Source organism: Aricia agestis, chromosome 13, assembly GCF_905147365.1.
Source record: "Aricia agestis chromosome 13, ilAriAges1.1, whole genome shotgun sequence".
Taxonomy (NCBI): domain Eukaryota; kingdom Metazoa; phylum Arthropoda; class Insecta; order Lepidoptera; family Lycaenidae; genus Aricia; species Aricia agestis.
Window position 1 is genome coordinate 582,365 of NC_056418.1, and position 23,975 is coordinate 606,339.

General features: G+C 39.1%; 1 protein-coding gene across 1 annotated transcript in view; it reads left to right on the forward strand.

Moving 5' to 3' along the window:
• The first annotated feature begins 1,989 nt into the window (after positions 1-1,989).
• LOC121732878 (kinesin-like protein KIF12) overlaps positions 1,990-23,975 on the forward strand; it is a 28,240-nt gene continuing 6,254 nt past the window's right edge. Inside the window, exons 1-12 of the mRNA XM_042122886.1 lie at positions 1,990-2,068; positions 3,324-3,521; positions 4,726-4,852; positions 14,496-14,591; positions 15,086-15,233; positions 15,604-15,735; positions 18,513-18,653; positions 19,163-19,304; positions 19,862-20,089; positions 20,631-20,746; positions 23,296-23,400; positions 23,805-23,916. Coding sequence (XP_041978820.1) covers positions 3,389-3,521; positions 4,726-4,852; positions 14,496-14,591; positions 15,086-15,233; positions 15,604-15,735; positions 18,513-18,653; positions 19,163-19,304; positions 19,862-20,089; positions 20,631-20,746; positions 23,296-23,400; positions 23,805-23,916 — 1,480 coding nt within the window. The 5' untranslated portion in view covers positions 1,990-2,068; positions 3,324-3,388. The remainder of the gene's footprint in view (positions 2,069-3,323; positions 3,522-4,725; positions 4,853-14,495; positions 14,592-15,085; positions 15,234-15,603; positions 15,736-18,512; positions 18,654-19,162; positions 19,305-19,861; positions 20,090-20,630; positions 20,747-23,295; positions 23,401-23,804; positions 23,917-23,975) is intronic.

The window sequence follows — 23,975 nt, forward strand, 5'->3', positions numbered from 1 at the left end:
TTTTGTTTTGTTGTATGAGGTTTCACTCCAATTGGGAACCATGAGTAATCGAGGGAACTCCTCGAAATTTATATGGAAACATATGGTGATTTTGGTTTTATGAGAAGCATCCTAAGCATGTGCTAACAAAACGCAAGATTTTGCATCGAGGTATACTATGGTTCCGAAGATACTAAGAGAACTCCGGATACCTTATAGATACAAGTTTGGGGGTTAAGGCGCTGTTTTAAGAACTGAAAGCATATGCTACTATGCAAATTACATTCATCATCATCATCATCATCATCATTACGACGACAGGGTCACCAATGTCACAAAAATTGAACATAACAAATTCAACCTTAACTCCAGAGCGTAAGGCACACATTTGAAATTACTTCTGAGAAGTAAGTTGCTTCGATAACATTTTTAAATGTAAGTATTGTACTTGTACCATTATCTATTCTGAGGTATTGTTTAAAATTATCTGCAGCTGATATTATATTTTGTATGTGTGACTGTTAACAAATTGTAATAATACGTAGATGTGTTATTCTACGTAAGTATACTACCGTACGCGATGGTTTATCGTTTAGGTAAGTAACTAAAAAGAGTGAAATTATTATTTTTAACAAAAAATTAAAACCGACTTCCAAGGTAAAAACAATAATAACATCCATATTATATGAACTAAAAAGTATTAAATAATTTTTCCTATCTAATACTGCCTTTTTCCGAATTCGGCTAAAAATCAACTATTTCTGTACTCAATCTTCATAATTTTGGAGTCGGTGCCAGTTCCAAAAGTTTCAAATATTCTGGCAGACTGAAGACTCAGCTAAGTATATCTGGTACCAACTTCAAAATGATGAATATTGAGTACAGAAATAGTTGATTTTGAAATACTAGAAATAAGCACAAGCTGGACATGCCAGTGATCAGACTTAGTAAAGTCAGTAAATCTTTTAAAGGTCAATGTATACGCCTTTACAATAAAATCCCAGAAAACGTTCAAAATCTTTCCATTAACAAATTTAAAAAAGTAGTCAAAGAGCGTTTGTGTGCCAAAGCTTATTATAAGGTCAATGATTTCATAGAAGATGGCACATCTTGGGAGTAGGATGGCTTCTTGCAAGGCTACTTCTACATTATTATATTATGACTTACAATTATGTATGTTGACATTGTATATAATATTAAGTTACAAAATTGTAAACTTTATTTTAAAAGAATAATTTTTCTTTCACTTTTTTGGTAAAAAGTGGAACCCGTGCGAGTTTCTTACGCCGGTTCTTCTCGCCGGGGTAGTTCCCGAACCGGTGGTAGGCAACATTAGATAGGATAAATTATATTTTAATACTTTTTAGTTCATATAATATGGATGTATTATTGTTTTTACCTTGGAAGTCGGTTTTAATTTTTTTTCCACACATCAAATGATCGTAATTTTATCTTATTTATATCTTTAAACGAGCAATTCTTGTATATATATATATATATATATATATATATATATATATATATATATATATATATATATATATATAATTGGAATCTCGGAATCGGCTCCAACGGGGGTTTCGGGGGCGATAAATCGATCTAGCTAGGAATCATTTCTATAAAATGTCATTTTCATCGGATACCGATCAAACAGCTAGTGAAACATTATAATCACAGCACCATAATTTACCATCCAATTACCATCCACGTAAATCGACAATAAAACATTATAGATAGCCGATAGGTGTAATAATATACCTATGAAAATGCTTTTAAAGTACATATAACATGCCTGATTCCTGAAAGGCTGAAAAACGCTCAGTCAGTGCCGCGCTCGCGTGAAAAACACATGTGTGCCGCCATATTGGAAAATTCGATTTCCGAATTCCCGCCTATTCTAATCGTTGAGTGAATTTATTGTTATTTATTAATAAAAATAACATTGTTGTTATAAAAAATATGCTTTGTAAAGTTATTACGTAATTAATATCAATTAAAGTTCTATAAATTATTGTGACTTGTGAGAATTGACATAGGATCGATTATAAAAATGTGAGACAGTAATTCAAGTGAGTGTAGTGTACACAAGGTAAGATTCAATATTATTGTTGTAATTTCATTTGTATTACATATTGAATATTGATTATTTTTAGTTGATATCGTATAGTAAGAGAAATTAATTAAGTAGTTTAATATCCTCAAGTAAATAGCACAACAAGCGTAACTTTTAATAAGTAATTTTAAAAACCTGTTTACAAAATTGTCATTGAACTATTATTCCCGCATATAAACCTATCACTAAACCCGCATTTGTTTTCACTTATCTAAAAACAACAAATAAAAATATATAATCTGCTAAATAGTATATGTACGGTCTACTATCAGAGAAGTTGATTCCTAGGCAGAAGGGGGACCTACCTAGTTTGGTCGCGTTACGTCAAATCCAACCGACAGCTGATCACGATTATTAACATTGAATTGACATGATCCGACCAAATGACGTTGGTCTGTCAACTGCCTAGGAATCAATTTCCTCGATGGTACTTAATTCTAATGAGACAATAACTATTGCTCGATTTACTTACATTGCCTTATGCGGTATGCTTACTAAATATTTCCCTTTAATTTGTTTGCGCAAATTATGTATAGGGCGGGACTGTACATTTTGCCTTGCTTTAAGCTATGGCCGTTCCATAAAGTTAATATACCTAGCGGAATAGAGCAACAATCTCGAGCTGTGAAACGAAACCAAAATTGGTTTTCATTTGTGTGAAAAATATATGTACGTATACACTTACACAAGCATCATTGAACATGAATTCTATGAGATTAAATTGTCAACGTGCGGCACGTGCCGACTGGACGTCAAAAACAGAATGCTACTGTCATGTATCACACATCTCTTTTTACCAGGCAGTGTTACTGATAGTGACATCTCTCTTGCTTTTGCCTTTGTTTCTCTATTACGCTAGGTATATTAACTTTATGGGCCGTTTCCATACCAAATTACTTCAGCGGCTTTAGCTTAAATAGGTGATAATATTATGTACCTATAGAAAGACACAGTTACGAATTAAAAATATTTAATTTGTTGCAAATTATTTAAGCATTTCCTTGGTTCTTAATTCCACTTAAAAAAACTTCTAAGCTCAAAAGGAATGAAGGCGCGTTAAAAAAACTTTTTTGACATGTACGGTAACGTTCTTCTTCGTTGTTTCAGAACAGCAAAATAAACCCATAATTGAAAAGTAATAGAAGCTTGTTAAAAATACAATATTATTTTTTAAATTGTAGCGATACTGATTTTGATTTTGAACGTGTAAAATTCTTCGTCGTTGTTTCAGAACAAAAAAATAATTAATAAACCCTTCTAATTTCGAAAAGTGATGAAGGCGCGCGACCATGGTCGATGTCGCTGAGGAACCTGCAGCTGCTGCGGCCGCTGGACATGGGATACCGGCAGACGCCGCTGCGAGCGCCGCCCACCGCGCTCTCCAGGACGCTCAGCAGGAGCGCCGAGGCCTTGGCCGCCGCTAAGAGGAGTAAGTTCTTACCAGCAGCTAATGAAAAGTACGAGCCATTCAAAATTAAACTTTATTTACGACATATTGAATTGACTGGGCCGCCTGTTCCTTCGAATGATTAAAGAAAAAATACATGCGAGACTGTTTTACAATGTCATAAGACATAAAGGGTTAGATAGCTTATTTTTTTGGATGTATTGTCTCCCGTGTTGATCGCGTCTACAGAGAAACACACGGTACATATATTATATACCCACGTGTTTTTCTGTCTACGGAAGCACCCTTAACTAATCATATTCTTCCCAAACCTAACATTTTTTGGTTCAATGATAACTTTATCAATAGTTTTATTCATCATCGACAACTTCGGACATTAAATCGGGCTTTGGCCCACCACACATTCCCACTACTGTATCTCCTGTGTCGCCAGGATCGACAGCGGTATCCAACCACGAAAACCCTTTGATATGATCTCAGGGAGCCCGAGGGACATGCTAAAGCTGTCTTGGGACCCGCAACGAAATTAATCAGAAGAAAATAGGAGGAGTAGGAAGATTCCAGATTCCCTCCCCAATATAAAGCGGGAGACAGCACAAAGTTGCAGTGACCGAAAGTCAAAGAACTGAAGGGGAGGAGCACCACGGGAATAAACGTTAATAATAATAGTGACTACTACGCTAGAGCTAAATTAATTTATTGTGTTAGACTATTGCCAATAGTAATTGTGACAAAAACGCTTGAAGGCACGGAAGTTCCTAGCGCTGTCCACGAGATCACCGTAGTATGCGACACCTGATGTGCAGAGTAGGTTGTTTAGCATTGTAGTTCTTTCGTCCTGCCAGAGACTGTACTCCCAGAGAACATGATGAGCTGTTTGTTCAAACATGTTGCCTTCGGTCGAGCACTCGCACATGGGTGATGGTACCAGATTAAATCCGTAGAGTTTGGCCTTAAAATTTCCAACTCCGGACATTGTCAAGCAAATAATTCTTGATTCTGTAACTGCTGCCATCAGAGTGGAACATTAATTACTTAAATGTGATTAATATAAAAATGTTGACATAAGCCCCATACATTATGTGTCAAACTCTTTAATCTTTATTAAATTGCAAGTTAATCATAGTTAGATATGTCTTTGAGTACAGTGGTTAGGTATTACCACGCGAACAGGCCCTTGTTTAAATCAGTCCAGAGAAATGATAACTGTATCAAACCTGACCAGGTAAGGAGCCAAGCCGCAAGACCCGCAGCACGGAGAAGGCGGGGCTGGTGAAGGGGTCTAGCTCGCTCGGTCTGCCGGCGCTGGTGAGGAACCGGAGCGACGACAGCCTGAGGACGAGGAATGGCAGGTGAGATTTTATATAATATTGTGTAGCCACTTGTCTACACAACGTCTACTAGCAACCCCCCTAGACGAGTGGCAAAACGCTAACGCTAGCGCTAACGCTACAAAATGTATGGATTTGACATTAGTATTCGCTAGCGAAGCGATGACTTATGTCAAATCGCATACATTTTGTAGCGCTAGCGTTAGTGTAAGTGTTTTGCCACTTGTCTAGGGGTGCTGAACCACTTGTCTTTTCTTATAGAAACTAAGAAGTCGAAACTAACTCTTTTGGCGCTGCTATTTTCACAGTGAATTCTATTTAAGGGACACATACAAACCTTAGGGCCTGTTTCACCACTTTTTGATAAAGGCTATTCACAACTTTTTTGACAGATTCTCCATTACTTGATCTGTCAAGTTAATTGGTGGATAGCCTATTCGTTACTTACCAGGAAGTGGTGAAACAGACCCTTCAAGTATTATCACTTTAGTTTTGTTTTGTTACACCCTGTATTATTCAGCGCTTGATTCTCAGAGCTTTGGGGACTATAAAATGATTCCTGTTTATCTGGCTACCTTACAGAGGGGTACTATTGAGATACCAATTAAGAATTTAAGAATTAATTAAAAAATAAAGAATTGTAATATATTATGATACTTAATAAAATAAAGAATTGTATACGTGGGAGAGCCATGCTTCGGCACAAATGGGCCGGCTCGACCGGAGAAATACCACGTTCTCACAGAAAACCGGCGTGAAACAGCGCTTGCGCTGTGTTTCGCCGAGTGAGTGAGTTTACCGGAGGCCCAATCCCCTACCCATTCCCTTCCCTACCCTCCCGTATTCCCTTCCCTCCCCTACCCTACCCTATTCCCTCTTAAAAGGCTGGCAACGCACTTGCAACTCTTCTGATGCTGCGAGTGTCCATGGGCGATGGAAGTTGCTTTTCATCAGGTGACCCGTTTGCCCGTTTGCCCCCTTATTTCATAAAAAAAAGAAACCACTGATACTATTAAGCTATTGCATAGCTTTTGCACGGGTTTTGAGGTTTTGGTGACCGAATCAAGAAATTCCGTAACGAAAAAACCTAACATTCCCACTCGTGTGGTGTTGTCGGCGGTGTGTGTTTTTGTGTGCGAGTGAGTAGACGTATAATAATAATAATAATAATAATAATAATAATACTATGGACGCACCACGTCAGTCTGGCCTCGTGCTCAGTACCTGAAGGGCTAAACTACGTATGCGAATAATTGCATAAGTTAATAGAACTTGCTAGATGCTGAATAGCTTATGCAATATCTTCACCGCGGCAGTCCCCGAATGTTACACGTTTTTTTGTATTTCCACCGTCCATTTTTTTTAAAATAAAATAAGGGGGCAAACGAGCAAACGGGTCACCTGATGAAAAGCAACTTCCGTCGCCTATGGACACTCGCAGCATCAGAAGAGCTGCAAGTACGTTGCCGGCCTTTTAAGAGGGAATAGGGTAATAGGGGAGGGTAGGGAAGGGAAGGGAATAGGGGAGGGTAGGGAAGGGAATAGGGTAGGGGATTGGGCCTCCGGTAAACTCACTCACTCGGCGAAACACAGCGCAAGCGCTGTTTCACGCCGGGTTTCTGTGAGAACGTGGTATTTCTCAGGTCGAGCCGGCGTATTCGTGCCGAAGCATAACTCTCCCACGTATAAAATGTTGTCCATGTTTTCATGACCAAAACATTACCATTGTTTGGTTCACGTAGTGCGGCTGATTGCCTCATACAATATTCATCCCCCACTTCGCTCGTCATTATTGAATGGGTTCGGGGGTTACAGTACTGGTTTACTGCTGGGGTTAAATCACACATTACTAAATACTACGATAGTTTATATATTATGAGTACGTTCATTCTGTATATTGTAACAAAACAGTTATAAATGATAATACTTTACGGTGTCTATGTCTCCCTTCTATTGAGAATTCACTGTGAAAGTAGCAGCACTGAAAGAACTTTTTTGTGATATGTGGCAAACGCCCTAGAGTCATTTATTTGTGCATACAAAAGGGAAAAAAGTTACTATCAGCGCTGCTACTTTCACAGCGAACTCTATACTATAGGGGACACATGTACATACCGTGAAGTATTGTCACTTAGTTTTGTTACACCGTGTATACGTTGTATGTAAAGGGCTGACGCGATGCAGGAAATGAATAATGATTCACGGTAAAAATTGCGTTGAATAACGTTACCTTACGAAATATAATATCGTATAAGTCAAGGTCATAAGGCTTTTGAAATCGTGGAAATGCGTGGAAAGTCATCGCTACGTCATACTGTGACTGTCCACTGATTGTGTGAGGAGAAAACAATAAACATACCTCCTGAGTTATGATTCACAATGCGTAATTCGACTCGGATTCGGAAACATTCATCGCGCGACATCCAACAAACGCTCGCCGCGCTAGACATGCACTGAGTTTCCGAATCCGACTCGATCGGGAATCGTGAATGGGCATTGTCCAAAAAAAATCACAAGTTTTTTTTTATATTTTTTTTCGTTAAAATAGTGTATTTTAAGAATATAAATTAAATAATTTTGAAATTCATTGGCTAGTTTTTTCTCCATAAATTTTTAAAGTTTCGCTCTGACGTCATCATCGGCGGCTAATTGACCTCTGCAGTATGTTTCAAATTTCCTTTCAATCTTATTTATAATGGCTGGTTCGTCAAATGCAAGTTATCACTATGTGAAAGCTGATACGAGAAGCTTACCAAAAGTTCGAAACGTTATGTTGGTCGAATTTATTGCTAATTTAACGCCATTAGAGGTCAAACAAAGGTTAAACATATTTGTTCAAAAATATAAGTAACTAATGGGTATTTTTTTGGTTTACATACAGAAAAACGATCATTGACTGACCTTATTCCTCGAAATGTTTTTGTAATAAGCAAAATTAAAAAAAATTGACAATCCCCATTGCCCTGCTGATGACTCTTTAGTCACTTATTAAACGAAACTAAGTCACAATTGGAGACATGAGTAGAAGGAGGTAAGTAACAGTTAAATTTGCCTTTTTTTGCATAAATGTAAGCTTTAGGGCCGGGAAAATGATTTGAAATAAAAAAATGAGGATTTTATATATAGATGATGAAGTAGGTTAATTACAAGTTTTGTATTCAAAATGGAGAAAATTGTTAGTTTAACATATCTTACAATTTTTCTATCACTCATCTCGATCGAGTTAATAGCCATTTAGCTTTTCTATGGTAGGTTATTTAATTACCTTTCATTTAAGGCTATTTTTATGACAATAGAACGAAACCTCGCAAAGAAAGAATGTTTTCTTTGCGAGGTTGCTAACCGGGTAGAGTCAATAATAAAGTGCCTGCCACACAGAGGCGAAGGGGGCTAGACCTTAGTAGTTTGTTTTTTTGCATAACAAGTACATATACATGACTGCTTAAAATATCGCTAGTACCTGACCAAACACACAGTATAATAAGAGGTCACCGTGAAAGTAGCAGCGCTAAAAGAGCGCTTTTCTGTGATTTGTATTGGTGCGCCTCAGCGTCATGATTTTTCGCGCTGCGATCTATTGTAGCGCTGCTAATTTCACAGTGAACTCTATACACGAGACTCATACACACCCTAAAGTTTTATACATACACGAGCTTTTGCCCGCGGCTCCGCTCGCGTTAAGAAGTATTATTATATACAAACTTTCATCCCCTATTTGAACCCCTTTGGGGTTGGAATTTATCAAAATCCTTTCTTAACAGATGCTTACGTCATAACATCTACCTGCATGCCAAATTTCAGCCCGATCCGTCCAGTGGTTTGGGCTGTGCGTTGATAGAACACTATGTCAATCAGTCAGTCAGTCACCTTTGAGTTTATATATATATATATAGACTTTGTTTTGTTACACCTTGTATGAGAATAAAGTTTTTTTTTCTGAAAACGTGTCTTTGTTCATTCGAAACCACACAAAATACGTGTTTATTACAGTGCAGTAGACAGTAGTCTATCGATCCCCCACATCAAAACAAACTTTAGTTCGGCATTAACGTGTGTAAGCGGGTCAATATATAGGGACTATCGATTCACATGTTGTCACACTGCCTTTAGTCAAATTGTATTCGATTCGGACATACAGTTAGAAATCCAGGGATTTTTAACCGACTTAAAAAAAAGGATGTTGTCAATTCGATTGTATTTATGTAATACTAGCGACCCGCCCCGGCGTCGCACGGGTATAAAATACCTATATATCCACTGAAAAATGATAAAAATCGATAGCCTATGATCCTTCACGTGGTCTTCTTATCTGTGCCAAATAACGTAAAAATTTCTCCAGTAGTTCGCGAGATAAGCCCTTTAAAATATTTTACCCCGTTTTTTCAACATTCTCCCATTAGTCTTAGCGTGATAAAATATAGCCTATAGCCTTCCTTAATAAATGGGCTATCTAACACTGAAATAATTTTTCAATTCGGACGTAGTTCCTGAGATAAGCGCGTTAAAGTTAGCCCTTTTAAATAATTTTCCCCGTTTTTTCCACATTTTCCTCTATTTCTTCGCTCCTATTAGTCTTAGCGTGATAAAATATAGCCTATAGGCTTCCTCGATAAATGGGCTATTTAACACTGAAAGTATCATCAAAATCCGTTGCGTAGTTTTAAAGATTAAAGGGATCAAAGGGACATGAGGGAAAAAAAGCGACTTTGTTTTATAATATGCATACTTAGATTGTATTTATAACCAATCAACGCCTGAGCCACGAAGCTAAAACAAAGCTTTGTATTAGCTTCATAGTCTGAACAAATCTGATTTTTTTTTATGTCCTGAGTTATTTTTGTTGTACATACCTACCAACACAATACCTAGTAAGTATATATACATATTGTTCAACTTAGAAAATACTGCAAGTTTCAGTATGGATAATGAATTATAGTAGATTCAACCAACATCTACCGGCTGATACCAGAGTTTTGGTTATTATTATCTTTATTGCCTTAGGCAATGATATTCTACTTATACAGATATGTTACGTCCATACTATTTTCCGGCTTAAATCTCTTCCGAACAATTTTCAAATTCAAAATTGCAAACATTGACAAATTTGACAGATAAGTGAAACAAAAGATACGAAAAACCATGTACATAAAAGAGAAAGTTCTATTTTTAAACGTCGAATCGTATCGCTGTCTCTTTCTTCGCCTGAGCTATGACGAAAATTCGATTTTTCCAGATTGTTCGAAAAAATAATTGAAAATGTAAATAATCGAGGTATTTATTGCAAGAGATTCCATGTGTTTTGTTTATTTTCAAGTCATAATTGGTACATTTTCGATACACGCACGACGTCATTGTCAATTTATTTAGGTAAGACAAGACGCAGCACGTTCGTGACTGCGCTCGATGCAGACAAAACAACAGACGGCCCAATTGGGCTGTATTTGAATCTTCACAACGCGCGCGGTAGTAACATATCTGCTTTGAGTTTTTCTTCATTGGCCTCAGGCAAATATATGAGTGATTGAGAAAAGTTTGACGGCGCACTTGACTTTTGTAGTTCAAGTCTGGTTCAAGGGTGGATTTAATGGCTTTATAACACTTGATGGGTTTTTCCTTCATTATTTCGTTAAAAAAACGTTCAAACCAGTAGATAAAACTCGCGATAGAGCACCTTAAATATGAGTACAAACAGACAATATACAATCATTATGTAACAAACATAGAAGTACACATACAATAACTAATAATTAATAATTGCTAATGTCGACTAACACAATACGAAGAAGTGGCTGTGGCCTGTGACATATGGACGGACAGACAGACAGATATGACGAATCCATAAAGGTTCCGTTATTTGTCATTTGGCTACGAAACTCTAAAAGGCTTTCGCAGATGTAAGAGTACGGTTACACGATCAGCCTGGCATCAGTTCAGTCCACCAGTCAGAGACTGACGCCAGAATGATGACGGGAAAGTACCATCGAGGAAGTTGATTCCTATGCAATTGACAGACCAACGTCATTTGGTCGAATATGTCAATTCAATGTTAATTGTGATCTGTCGGCTGGGTTTGACGTAACGCGACCAAACTACTTAGGTCCCCGATTTGCATAGGAATCAACTTCTCTGATAGTACATAATAAAATAATTATCAGTCCGTCAATGACACGGTTACACGATCATTCACCCGTCAGACTGACAGACTGAATTGATTCCAGACTGATTGTGTAACCCTAGTCTTAGATTGAGGCATGATATAATAAATGCACGCGCTCCCGCACACATAATAATATAATATCTATAATATCTATGGACGCTTCACACCACGTCAGTCTGGCCCCGTGGTAAGTACCTGAAGGACGGGTACCAGACAACGGAAATATATTTAATACTTTTATACTATATGATATATATTTAAGATTTTTATTATATTATGATACACATAGTTAATACACATCCATGACCCAGGAACTTTGAAAACTTTTTGTTCCGCCGGCGGGATTCGAACCCGCGACCCCCGGCTTGAGCTAATATTTAATTTATATTCAAAGGTTTGGCCACCTAGTGTCAAGTAGTATAATTAACGCTGAAAGCTGAAATGTTCTAGAAATTTTATATTTAAATTACATTTAAAATTATTTCCAAATGAAATGTGATGGTATTTATATTATCAGAACGTCTGCCTGAGTGTTTTCGACATTGTAAAACACAATACTTCATCCTTTCCTTGTTAAATACGCAGAAAACACCAATTTATTGGCAGTCTCGTTATTTGTGCACCTGACAAACGCTGAAAGTGTACTGACTTAAGCCCCGCCCACATTAATGACGTCAGGACCTAGTTGAAAATCACAGTGCACAGTTGCTTAGGCCAGCTCCTCTTTGTATGAGCTCCGTGGGGAAGTGTGTCTAACTGTCTGTCTGTCTGTCTGCTACCTCTTCACGCCTAAACTGCTAAACCGATTTCGCTGAAATTTGGCATGATGATACTTTAAGTCCCGGGAAAGGACATAGGATACTTTTTATCCCGGTAAAATGTACGGTTCCCACGCGATAAGCTAATGTTGGTGCAATGGAGTTGCGAGCAACAGTTAGTTACTAGTGTATAATAATAATACGCTACTTTTCATTATTTCAATGCACACGTGAGCAACAACCAAACCAGCTTCACTTTTTCTCTAGCTGATTTATTCGGTCTAAAGTCTTTATTTTAATCGACTTCTAAAAAAGGAGGAGGTTATATGTCTGAAGATAATTTGAAAAACATCATTAGTTAACTTGTTAAATCCTTGGCATTTGTAACGCCGACGTCGACCTGTCAGACTTAGATACCACGAGAACTCCGGATAAGTCTTGAATAACTTATCGATTTGTACGCCAGTTGGGTTACAATGACCAGTTAGTGAATAATTGTATTTTAAAAAGATAAGATCGACTTCAAAATTGCACGTAATTGAGAATTAAAATTACTCAAAAACTACTTAACCGATTTTGACAAAACGAACAAAACCTATCACAACAAAAAATAATGTCATACTTAAATTGAACTTGTAGTTCCGAAGATATGCGACACAAAAATCAATTTTAATACGCATACGTCTGGTCTCACGCACACAAACACCGTGCCGATGAACGGCAACGCATACCGACCGGCAAACGCCGCACAGCTGTTCCGGTGGGAGTGGGGGTGTTAGGTTTTTCGTAATTACTTAGTTCAAAAACATTAACGTTTAAATCCATTCAAGTCATTCTAAAGCACAACAAATATTACATACGCCGATTCTTCTCACCTGGTTAATTCCCAACAGGTGGTAGGCCTCATTCTACGTTCGAAAAGTGTTAATATTTAACCTATTTTCGAACTATACAGGGTGCAATTCCTGCCAAATTTTTCCAGGGCTTAGGTATCATTTTAGGAGAGTCCATTCTACCAACAAAAATTGGGTATTAGTTATTTTTTATGGCATAATATTTTATCCCATTTAAAAGAGTTGCTGAACAGTCACTAGCGGCGCGGAGGAATGAGCGGGGGTGACGCAGGGGGAGGCGCGCGTGCGGGGGCACGTCACGCGCGGGCGACGCGTCGTGTCCATTAATTGTAGTATTTTTTAGGATAGCTTTCGGAAGCTACTTCTCAACATTTTGGTACTGAGTGATTATAAAAGAAAAAATACATCTATTTTAATCTTGAACAAGGATCAGTATATCAAAATTTGGCAGGAAGGTTTAATTGCACCCTGTATAAAATTTTTATATAATTTTTATATAGTTCATAACAAATGAACCAAGTAACTTAATAAGTTTATGACCTAATTCATCCCTATGACCCTGTACTATACAAGAATACAAGTCACGGTAACCATTATCCTTTTGTGTCTAAGATTAATTGACTGAAACTCAATAACGTTATCAGATTACTGATGTAATACTGCTAATGTGATGACTCTACTTTTTTTAGGATCGTAAATAGAACCACTAACCTAGAGTTTTTTGTCGGATTATTTTGGTTTTGAATGTATTATGTAAGTCAAGTTTTACTATGGAGGAATCTTGACTTTAATATTATAAGGCCGGCAACGCACCTGCAGCTTTCCTAATGATGTGAGTGTCCATGGGCGACGGTAGTTGCTTTCCATCAGGTGACCCGTTTGCTCGTTTGCTCCCTTATTTACCTCTAATAAAAACGCTTGTTTTCAAATTAGAGTTTTTTTAAAGGCTCAAATATATTTTGGTTGAACTCAGATACAGACGAGTACTCATTTTCATTAACGGCCGTTCCCAATATTTGATCTATCTCTGGTTTTGCCTTACTAGAGATCGGAATAACTCACATTAGACATTAGAGACGTATATTTTATGTCAGTTATGAGCTATTCCTATCTTTAGTAGGGCAAAACCAGAGATAGATCAAATATTGGGAACGGCCGTTAATGAAGAGTTTGACATAACCTCAATACATTAACAGACCGACAAACTCTTAATGAAATCGAGCAATAATTAATGTATCAAAGTAATCATTAAAATATTATGCTGCGATTACGTTTGTTAGCTAAAAAATCTGAGATTTCTGACAAGACGTTTTCTGACTTCGTAGAACTTTCGTAGCTACGTAGCTACGATCGCTACGAAGAAGACGCGTAGTTCGTAGCACCGCTACGCGTTGGCTACGAACACAAAATATACACTACTACGGCTATTACTTTCTCTAACAATATTTATACGATATTTATTATATTTACCAATAAAGTTAAGAATATATATTTCAGTTTGTTTTAGTTCACTTGTAAGTAATTGTAAGTGATATAATATTTGCTGATCGGTGTTCAAACTTTAAAGTTACCCTAGATTAATTAATATCATATTGTCATCTCTTTTGTTTTTCGTTTAATTTATCACAGAGATAGCATGATTTTTAGCCTAAGTAAATAAACAATAAATAATCATTTCATTTCTGAGTAAATTTGAAACAAATCTTTTCAGAATGTCTACATGTTGACCTACCACTTACCCCACTTACCAGTCCTGTTAAAGTTGCTTAAAGTTGCTTTAAACCAGTATAAGTCATTTAACAGTTGTCATAGCCGGATCCCGTGTGCCTGTTGTGTATGTTATTTCGACATAGACAACAGTTACGATAGTCTAAGATCCGTTGTATGTGTGACAGCGGCAGCAGCCGCGCCGGCAGCGCGGACCGCAGCACGCGCGGCTCCAGCACCACGCTCAACGGCGGCGACGAGGACAACATCAACGTCGTGGTCAGGTCAGTCAGCCAGTCATGCTGACAGTAGGGCAGTATGACAGTCAGTCAGTTAATCAAGTAGATTGACAGTACGTCAGGCCATCAGTCAATCAGTCAGTCAGGCAGGCAAGAAGTTAGTCTATCAGGCGACTGCCCAGTGCCCGTGTCACTTAATCAGAGATTTACTGCCAAACTGTCAAGAAATATTTAAAAACACTATAAATATATAGCTGATCTGGCAAGTGTAGTTTTACCATATACGGTGTGAGAAATATTAAGTTCGACCCTACAGTTATTATATTATTATATTGTAATAACTAATAAGCATTCTTAGGGCCTGTTTCACCACTTCCTGATGATGCTATCCACCAATTAACTTGACAGATCAAGTATGGAAAATCTTTCAACAAAGTTGTAAATAGCCTATTAGGCACTTTATCAGAAAGTGGTGAAACAGGCCCTTAGACTAACATTTTTATGTAGCTCCTCTTAAAGATTCTAATGGTTTTCCATAGGGTGCGTCCTCTCAACGATAAGGAGCGGGCCGTCAGGGACCGCGAGGTGCTGGAGTTCCCGGGCAAGGGGCAGGTGATCTGCGCCGCGCCGGGACAGAAGCCCAAGGTGTTCTCCTACAACGTGGTCTTCGAGCCTGCTGCTACACAGGTGATGAGCTGATGATGATGAAGAAGTGCTTAGAATAAGGAAGGAACTTATATTATAACAGTGTCATAGCAAGTAACCTAAAGAGGCCTTTGAAAACAGGGGCAAAAATAATATAATTGTTAATATCACTGTTTATTACATTTTTAAGAGATGACCAAGTAGCTCAGTATTTCCAAAGCAGCCTGAACGGAGCGACGTGAGTCGTGACAGGTCACTGCCAAAATATAATATAAATTGTATGAGCCAAACGCGTAGGTACTATATGCAACGACTAGAGCGGTCTACCCCCTGGAAGAGCCTAGGTTACATGTCAAGCTTTAACGACTTGCAGTTTTATGTGAGAGCCCTTAAAAAGTTTATTCGTATTCAGGAGGACGTGCTGGAATATTCAGGTGTGAAGCGTCTGCTGGAGATGGCGGTGGAGGGGTTCTCGGCGACCGTGCTGTGCTACGGGCAGACCGGCTCCGGCAAGACGCATACACTCACCGGACCGCCCGGCCTCGTGAGTACACTACAGTCTAGAGCAGCGGTAGCCAACAGGGGGACCGCGTTCCGTATGCGGACCGCGGAAGGTCGAATATCGGACCGGCGACCGCGAAATATTGTAATTTATTTTATACCGAATACCAATTAATACATAGATAAGGTTTTTTTTTATGAAATAAGGGGGCAAACGAGCAAACGGGTCACCTGATGGAAAGCAACTTCCGTCGCCCATGGACACTCGCAGCATCAGAAGAGATAATGATAAGATTGTAATGGACAAAAAATGCATAATTTTGAGTCGCACTTTCAAAGTTTCTGAGGTCACCAAGACATGACGACAGTGCGCTTCGGATCTTGCCTTTGAGTCTCCCAAGCATATTACCCAAATATATCGGCGCAGATGCTACACGTTATTCAAAAATGCTTTCTAGAATTTCATACGTTTGGGGCTATCAGGGATTCAGCGCCAAGTCAACAGAGCGCGTGAGGTCGGCGTTAGATTAAAATAATTGTAAATGAAATCAAAAGGATTATTTCTATGTAATTTAAAGTTTCTTTTAAATAGAAGCGACATTGCCAGATGAACATTCTTCAATATATACAATATTATGTTCTTCATTAATTTATTTTTTCTTAACGACCAAAATCGACTGAATTTTTGTCGGTAACCAACAAACCGCTTGCCATTGATTTTTAACTTCGTTATTCAGAAAAACAAACGCGAACTTGTCTTCGATGGCTATTTTTTGTTCATCAAATATTCATCCATATACGTGATATGCAGCTGGCCTACGACATCGATTTTTATGTAACACTGTTTGACCTAAAATATGCTAAAGCTATTAGTACGGGGCCCTACAACTATAAACCTATCAATATACAAAAATATACAAAACAACTTGTTAGGGTTCCCTTTTAGGGTTCAGTATTCAACCAAGTTTTGTTGATTACAGAAACCTATAACGGAACCCCAACGAGCTGATTTTTTGTATATTGATAGATTAGTCGTCATATAATTTAAGAGTAACATTGTCCTACAAATAAAACAGTCCATACTTCAGGACCATCAATTTGAAGTATAAAATCCTTTCTATCTCTGTTAGCTACCACTTTAGAGATTTTTCGCAGATAAAAATGTTGTTTGTCTTATCAAAACGAAGCTACTCACAAAAAAATAGCTTGATAGTAATAAAACAAAAATGGTTCTAGAGCTCCCGTACTATATAGCCTATAACTATAAGCAGTATATATTAAGTCTATGAAGCAAACACTATAAAAATCTAGAAATAAAAAACATGACAATATGCAATCTGAAGAGCGCAATTATTCTCACAGAGAAATGTGCGGGTTCAACCCTATTAAGCTCTCGTTCAAAATCCAAGAGAACATTTTCGAAACCACTGACTGAACTCCGTCAATACCATTTCCGAAAAAAAAGAAAAAGCCAGAAAATAAAGGGACCAGAAAGAAAATAAACTCCTTGGCCAGAGCCCATTTGTAGCACTTGTTTCTGGCTTCTACACTGTTGCTACACCTTGAAGCGGACCAAACTGCGCACAATCCTGAATCACTCTATCAAAATTTCTGAGATCTACTTGATATAGAACAATCAACAAACTTCTGAAATGAAGGCAGTGGGCTCCAGCTTGACCGAGCATACCTACAACTCGGTACTCGTTTGGTCGGAAGATCTTCCTTTGGGCCCTCCATGACTCATATACCCACAACCCCATAGACGCCTTATCCATTACGAAGCCTTTACGAGGCATTTTATATTACGAAAAAATACCTTGCGACGCCTGCGAGAGCGAAGTCCCAGGCGCCCTGTTCGCCACCCCCTAGGGCCGCCACTGCCCACAGTCCTAGCAACTATCCGATGTTAAGGTCTAGCTAGTAGCTGGTTGCCGTAGTAGTAAGGGCTGTAATTAATCACGCTGAACCAGTAATTGCGGACAGAGTACAGACAGCGTGACGCGGTCGCGTGACACGTGACACCTCGTTATGTGTTCCCCGCCATTACACACATTATGTCCATTGTCCAAGGTTGGCTAATGGATATTATGTAAAGTATCTTTACCGACTTTTCGTTTGTGTACCAAATACCAATGTCATGTCCATATGAGTTATGAATAATAATTGTTATGGATTACTGTAACTTACGAGGAAAAGGGAACGAGCCAATACGATATATTATAATAGTATAGAACAGGCTGAGGTGCTAGCTAGGAGTCTTGAAGAACTTCGGTTGCAACCGAAGTTCTTCAAGACTCCTAGCTAGCACCTCAGCCTGTTCGGCCGTTCCTTCATTATTTTAGTCCGATTCACATTTCAATGTATCATCAGAGGTGTATTACATTATGTTGACGATCTTACCGATAAGGATGTGTTCCGAGACGTGAACACAATTATTACGGGATGGAATCTCTAACCTAGGACGTAAGATCACTCTCAATTCTCGTAGAAGCTCTAAGGTACACTAAACGGATTGAATGCATGTATGCTCCTCGTTGGAGGGGCTACCGGCGCGGCTACCGCGTTTTCCTAAAGATTGTTCCCAGAGGCGTAGCTACCGCCGTATATGCCATTACAATTATACGACAGCGGGGCCCCCTAAGGTGTGTAAGCAAAAATTAATAAAGTCTTTCCATTTAGTAAAAGTAAAAAAAAATACGGGGCTCCTCCAAGGCACTCTACGCTTAGTGACTGTGCCTCAATATTTTGTGATTCCGTAGTACCGTACCGTAGTGGTAGAAATCAGTCACTTGTTGGTCTTGAGTACCTATTCCAATTCAGGTAGAGAGCGGCACGTCCCCGTACTCGGAGGAGCACGGCCTGGTGGTGCGCTCCTTTGTCCACCTGTTCCGGCTGATGCGGGACCGACCCGAATACGACTTCGTGCTGAAGGCTTCCTACCTCGAGATATACAATGAAAAGGTGAGCAAAGGCTGTTATCAATCGTTTTTTTTAGTTAAAACCCCTTGTTATGGATGTCTATTATTGTGTAGATATACTGGCCAGTACGATTTAAAAGTTTGTCGGCTCCTGAGACGTATAATCGCTGTGTTCTAGGACTTTGCACGTCGAGATGTATCCGATAAAACATGAGTGTTATTGCCAATACCATGTTTTTGCAAATAAACGTTCTTATTCTAGTAAAGGACTTTAAATATCATAATTCATAGAGACCCTGATACTCACATTAGAGCCAGTCTACTAAACATAAACGGTGGCAACAGTATCCTAGTTAAATTAAGCGTATGGCATCCTTTGAAATACAGAATGAAGATCCTGGCATTGTTTACTGCATTGCTGTATTATGTATAAGTTAATTTCAAGGTTAGGCTTAAAGACTCAACCTAAAATATGATGGAGGAATCTGAAAATTTGAGAATTCCAGAGTTTATTTTTTACAATACCCAACTAAGCCCAACAATAATTCCCAGGTAATAGACCTGCTGAATCCGGGCAGCGCTCGCAAGCCGCTGCAGGTGCGCTGGTCGAAGCAGACGCGCAGCTTCTACGTGGAGAACCTCTTCACCGTCGACTGCGAGGAGCTGGACGATCTGTTCGCCGTTCTGGAGGAAGGTCGGTCATTGGTGATGGTGGTGGTGACTGTGGTTAGACAAGCGCAGAAAACAGCTTAAAACCCCCACATAGTGTTGACCGTTGAAACTTTGGAGAGGTTTTGTTACCCTCTATCTTGCTTCAGGAGAAAGTTGATGTTGGAAAGATTTAAGGCATCCCGCATCTATGATCTATAACAAAAAATTAACATCAGCTGCCCTAGTTTTTTATTTTGAGGGGAACTGCCCACTCAAAAAACGACTGACGATCACACAGAGAGCGATCACGTCAAGGCGTTCTAGCGGTCAGTTTTACGTTATTTGTGTAATATTACGGTACGTAACAAAAATATATGTGTAATGTGAGTATACAAGAGGCGTTCTGAACGCGTCAGAATTCTTCCTGTGTGACTGACCACTCGAATGCATAAGTAGAACGCTTGAACTGTTCTCTGTAAGACAGGTTGCTAAGTCCAAGTATATAATATTAAATAAATTATAAACTTCACACATATTTAGGTACTAAAGCTGACTCGTACCTACTGTTGATTCTGCAATGACGAACCTCCTCCTTCCCAGGCATGCGAAACCGAGCTGTCGGCTCACACGCGATGAACGCCACCTCCTCCCGATCCCACTCCGTATTGAGCGTGAGGGTGACCCGCGCGCCCAGCGGCGGGGGACCGGCCACGAGGGGCAAGATACACTTCGTGGACCTAGCCGGGTCGGAGATCACCAAGAGGACCCATAGCACCGGCAAGACTTTGGAGGAAGCGAACAATATCAACAAAAGTCTGATGGTGCTAGGTAAGAATTTAAGTCTAAACTTCAGGCTTTGGTAATATTTAGTATTGAACTATCCGCTAGGATGACCAGGGGAAAGATACATTTCGTGAACATAGCTGTTAGATGAGCCTTAGCTTTATCTTATATATAAAATTCTCGTGTCACAATGTTAGGCCCCGTACTCCTCCGAAACGGCTTTACTGATTTTAACCAAATTTTATATGCATATTCAGTAGGTCTGAGAATCGGCGACTGGCTACTTTTTATATTGATAAGTGCATTTGTTGAATAAATAATAGTAAATTATTAGAACTCGAGACTGGCTACCATTGTTTGTGCGACGGGATAGCGATCGACGTTGCCATGGTGACATACTTATTTAGTCACTTCAATAAAATAATACGGGCGAAATACTTTAAATGGCAAAGAAACGTTTGCCGGGACAGCTAGTAGTTTATAACATGGAAGAGTATGCGTCTGCTCGCCTATTTTTAAAAGAAACTTATTGTTTAAAGCAGACAATAGGCTTCGTCATTATCCTCCATCATTTTCTCCTCCCCAGGGTACTGCATAGCCCAGCTGAGCGACGGTCGCAAGAAGGGTCACATCCCGTACCGGGACAGCAAGCTCACCAAGCTGCTGGCCGACAGCCTGGCCGGGAACGGCGTCACGCTCATGGTGAGATTCCACTGTGGGATATGCGAGGCGGCCGCAAAGGAAGATCTTCCGACCGAGCGAGGTGTTGTGCTCGGTCAGGCCGAAGCCAACGTGATACATCTCAGCTGTCATCTAATATACCGACGCACTTACGGCCGTTCCCAATATTTGATCTATCTCTGGTTTTGTCCTACTAGAGATAGGAATAGCTCACAATTGACATAATGTCTAATGTGAGCTATTCCTATCTCTAGTAGAGCAAAACCAGAGATAGATCAAATATTGGGAACGGCCGTTAGAGAACTTCGATAGCGCGATGCAGGAATGTTAGGCTAATTGTGGGTACCGCCATATCACTATTATTTTCATTGATGGGTGGATTCTGAAAGGATTACTCCTAGAAACTTCACGACAATAGAATATATTTATATATTATATTATAGCCACAAAGTTTTAATATACCTAGCGGAATAGATAAACAAAGGCCTGAGCAAGAGAAATGTCACTATCAGTAACACTGCGTGGTAAAAAGAGACGTGTGATACATGACAGCAGCACTCTTTTTTGACGTCGGCACGTGCCGCACGTTGACAATTTAATCTCATAGAAATCATGTTCAATCATGCTTGTGTAAGTGTATACATACACATATTTTTACACACAGATGAAACCAATTTCGGTTTCGTTTGACAGCTCGAGATTGTTGCTCCGCTAGGTATTTAACTTTATGATTATAGCGGACCGAGCAGCGCCATATAATCCCTACACATTACGTAAATGGGGCGGCGGAAATAAAGTGGCCTACTGTCATAAACATAAATTCGGTACTGTCTGAAATGACAACAGCAGGCTCCGGTTTAACCGAGCATACCACCTCTGTTGGAGGATTTCACTTTGAGGTTCCGGAGCATAATATATTCTCACAACAAAAAGTAGCCGGTGCATGGGCGTACCGAGAGGGGGGGGGGGGGGGGGCAGTTGTCCCCCCCTGGATCATGTTGACGTCCCTACTAAGTATTTATTATTTTTAATTATTATCTAGTACTTTCATGTATAAAAATTAAAAATAATAAAAAGAATTTTTGCCATTTGTTTGCAATACAATATTTTTATAACTAAAAATTATTAATTGTTTATTCTTTATAAGCACCTAGCTTAGAAAAAATTTGATTTGCCCCCCCCTGGCCCAGAATCTGCGTACGCCCATGAGCCGGTGTGTTACCTTACAAGTTAGTACCTTATCTATACTTATAAAATCACAATATGTCCTGACTGACTGACTGACAGATTCATCATCGCTGAGCAAAAACTGTAAAAGTTACAGCCACGAAATTTGGTGAGTAGGGTTGTTTTATTAAGTAGACACCCACTAAAGAAGGAATTTTGAAAATTTTACCCCGAAGGGGGTGAAATAAGGGTTGAAAGTTTTAATGAAAGTCCGTCATTTCTTGAGTTAGAAACATGAAAATTTATTTTTTAGGTTACTGATTAAAAATGAATGGATACGTATTTAAGCGTTTTTAGACATTCTACCCCCAAGGGGGTGAAATTGGGGTTGAAAGTTTGAATGAAACTCCGTTATTTCTTGAGTTAGAAACATGAAATTTTATGTTTGGGTTACTGATTAAAAATGATTGGATACGTGTTTAAACGTTTTTGAAAATTCTACCCTCAAGGGGGTGAAATAGGGGTTGAAAGTTTAAATGAAAGTCCGTCATTTCTTAAGTTAGAAACATAAAAGTTTATTTTTGGACTGCTGATTAAAAATGAATGGATAGGTATTTAAGCGTTTTTAGAAATTCTACCCCTAAGGGGGTGAAATTGGAGTTGAAAGTTTGAATGAAAGTCCGTCATTTCTTAAGTTAGAAACATGAAACTTTATTTTTGTGCTACTGATTAAAAATGAATGGATACGTATTTAAGTGTTTCTGGTAATTCTACCCCCAAGGGGGTGAAATTGGGGTAGAAAGTTCAATGAAAGTCCGTCATTTCTTGAGTTAGAAACATGAAAGTTTATTGACGTTTGCGTTTGACGTTTGCTTAAATAGGGTCCGTTTTTACCCTTTGTATAAGGAACCACGAAAACAAAAAGGAGAAAACTATCCATCTTTGTTATTATACTATGTTAACGGGGATGAAGTCGCGGGCAACAGCTAGTATATATATATATAAAACTCAAAGGTGACTGATTGACATAGTGATCTATCAACGCACAGCCCAAACCGCTGGACCGATCGGGCTGAAATTTGGCATGCAGGTAGATGATATGACGTAGGCATCCGTTAAGAGAGGATTTTGATCAATTCTACCTCCAAGGGGTTAAAATAGGGGATGAAAGTTTGTATATAATAATACTTCTTAACGCGAGCGAAGCCACGGGCAAAAGCTCGTAAGTTATAAGTTATACGCCTCTTTTGTATTCATTAAAAATCGTTTCGTAATGTTTGTGTAAAATGTAACAAACACGTTTTAGAGGCGTCCATAAGACAAGTAACATCATTGGTTTCTATCAAACGATCCGTTTGCTCGTTAGTTCCCTTATCTTACATACCAAATTGTTAACATTTCAGATAGCGTGTATAGCCCCGAGCAAGTCCAACATCACGGAGACGATCAACACGCTGCGTTACGCCGCCAGGACCAAGAAGATCAAGTCCAAGCCCGTCGTCAAGATGGTAAGGAAACCTGCCGCCTTACTCCCGAGTCCCGACACTATCAGAATCTAACCGAGAATCGAATTAGCTCGATGTCAACAGCTTTTGCTACTTCTGACATAGTCCGTGCAATCCACGAAGGCGCGCCCCACCACTTTTTGGGTGAGCATTTTTCCCTTTGACTGTTATGCTTTTTCTTAATTGGTCTATTTATTGTAGTGTGCGCGTGCACTCATAGGTAATTAGTGTGTACCGATAACACTCAAACATTGGCGAAAGCTGGCACACATATACTATAAACGATTAGGAGGAGTAGTGGGGCTCGTCTTATATACTACAAGATTTAGTATTACGTTTTCGTTAGCCTAGAAAAGTTTACTGATACTTTTCAATTGGATCTCAAAAAATGGATGTTAACTGTCCAGGATGCTCGCGACGCTCTCATCTTGAGTCTGAAGCGGGAGGTGGAGGCGCTGCAAGCGGAGAACCAGCATCTACGGGCGGCGCTCGTCACCGCAGACTATGACACTGACGGACGTGAGTGCACTTGACATAATTGAGACAAGTTTCGAGTGGAGAGAACAACTCATCCGACG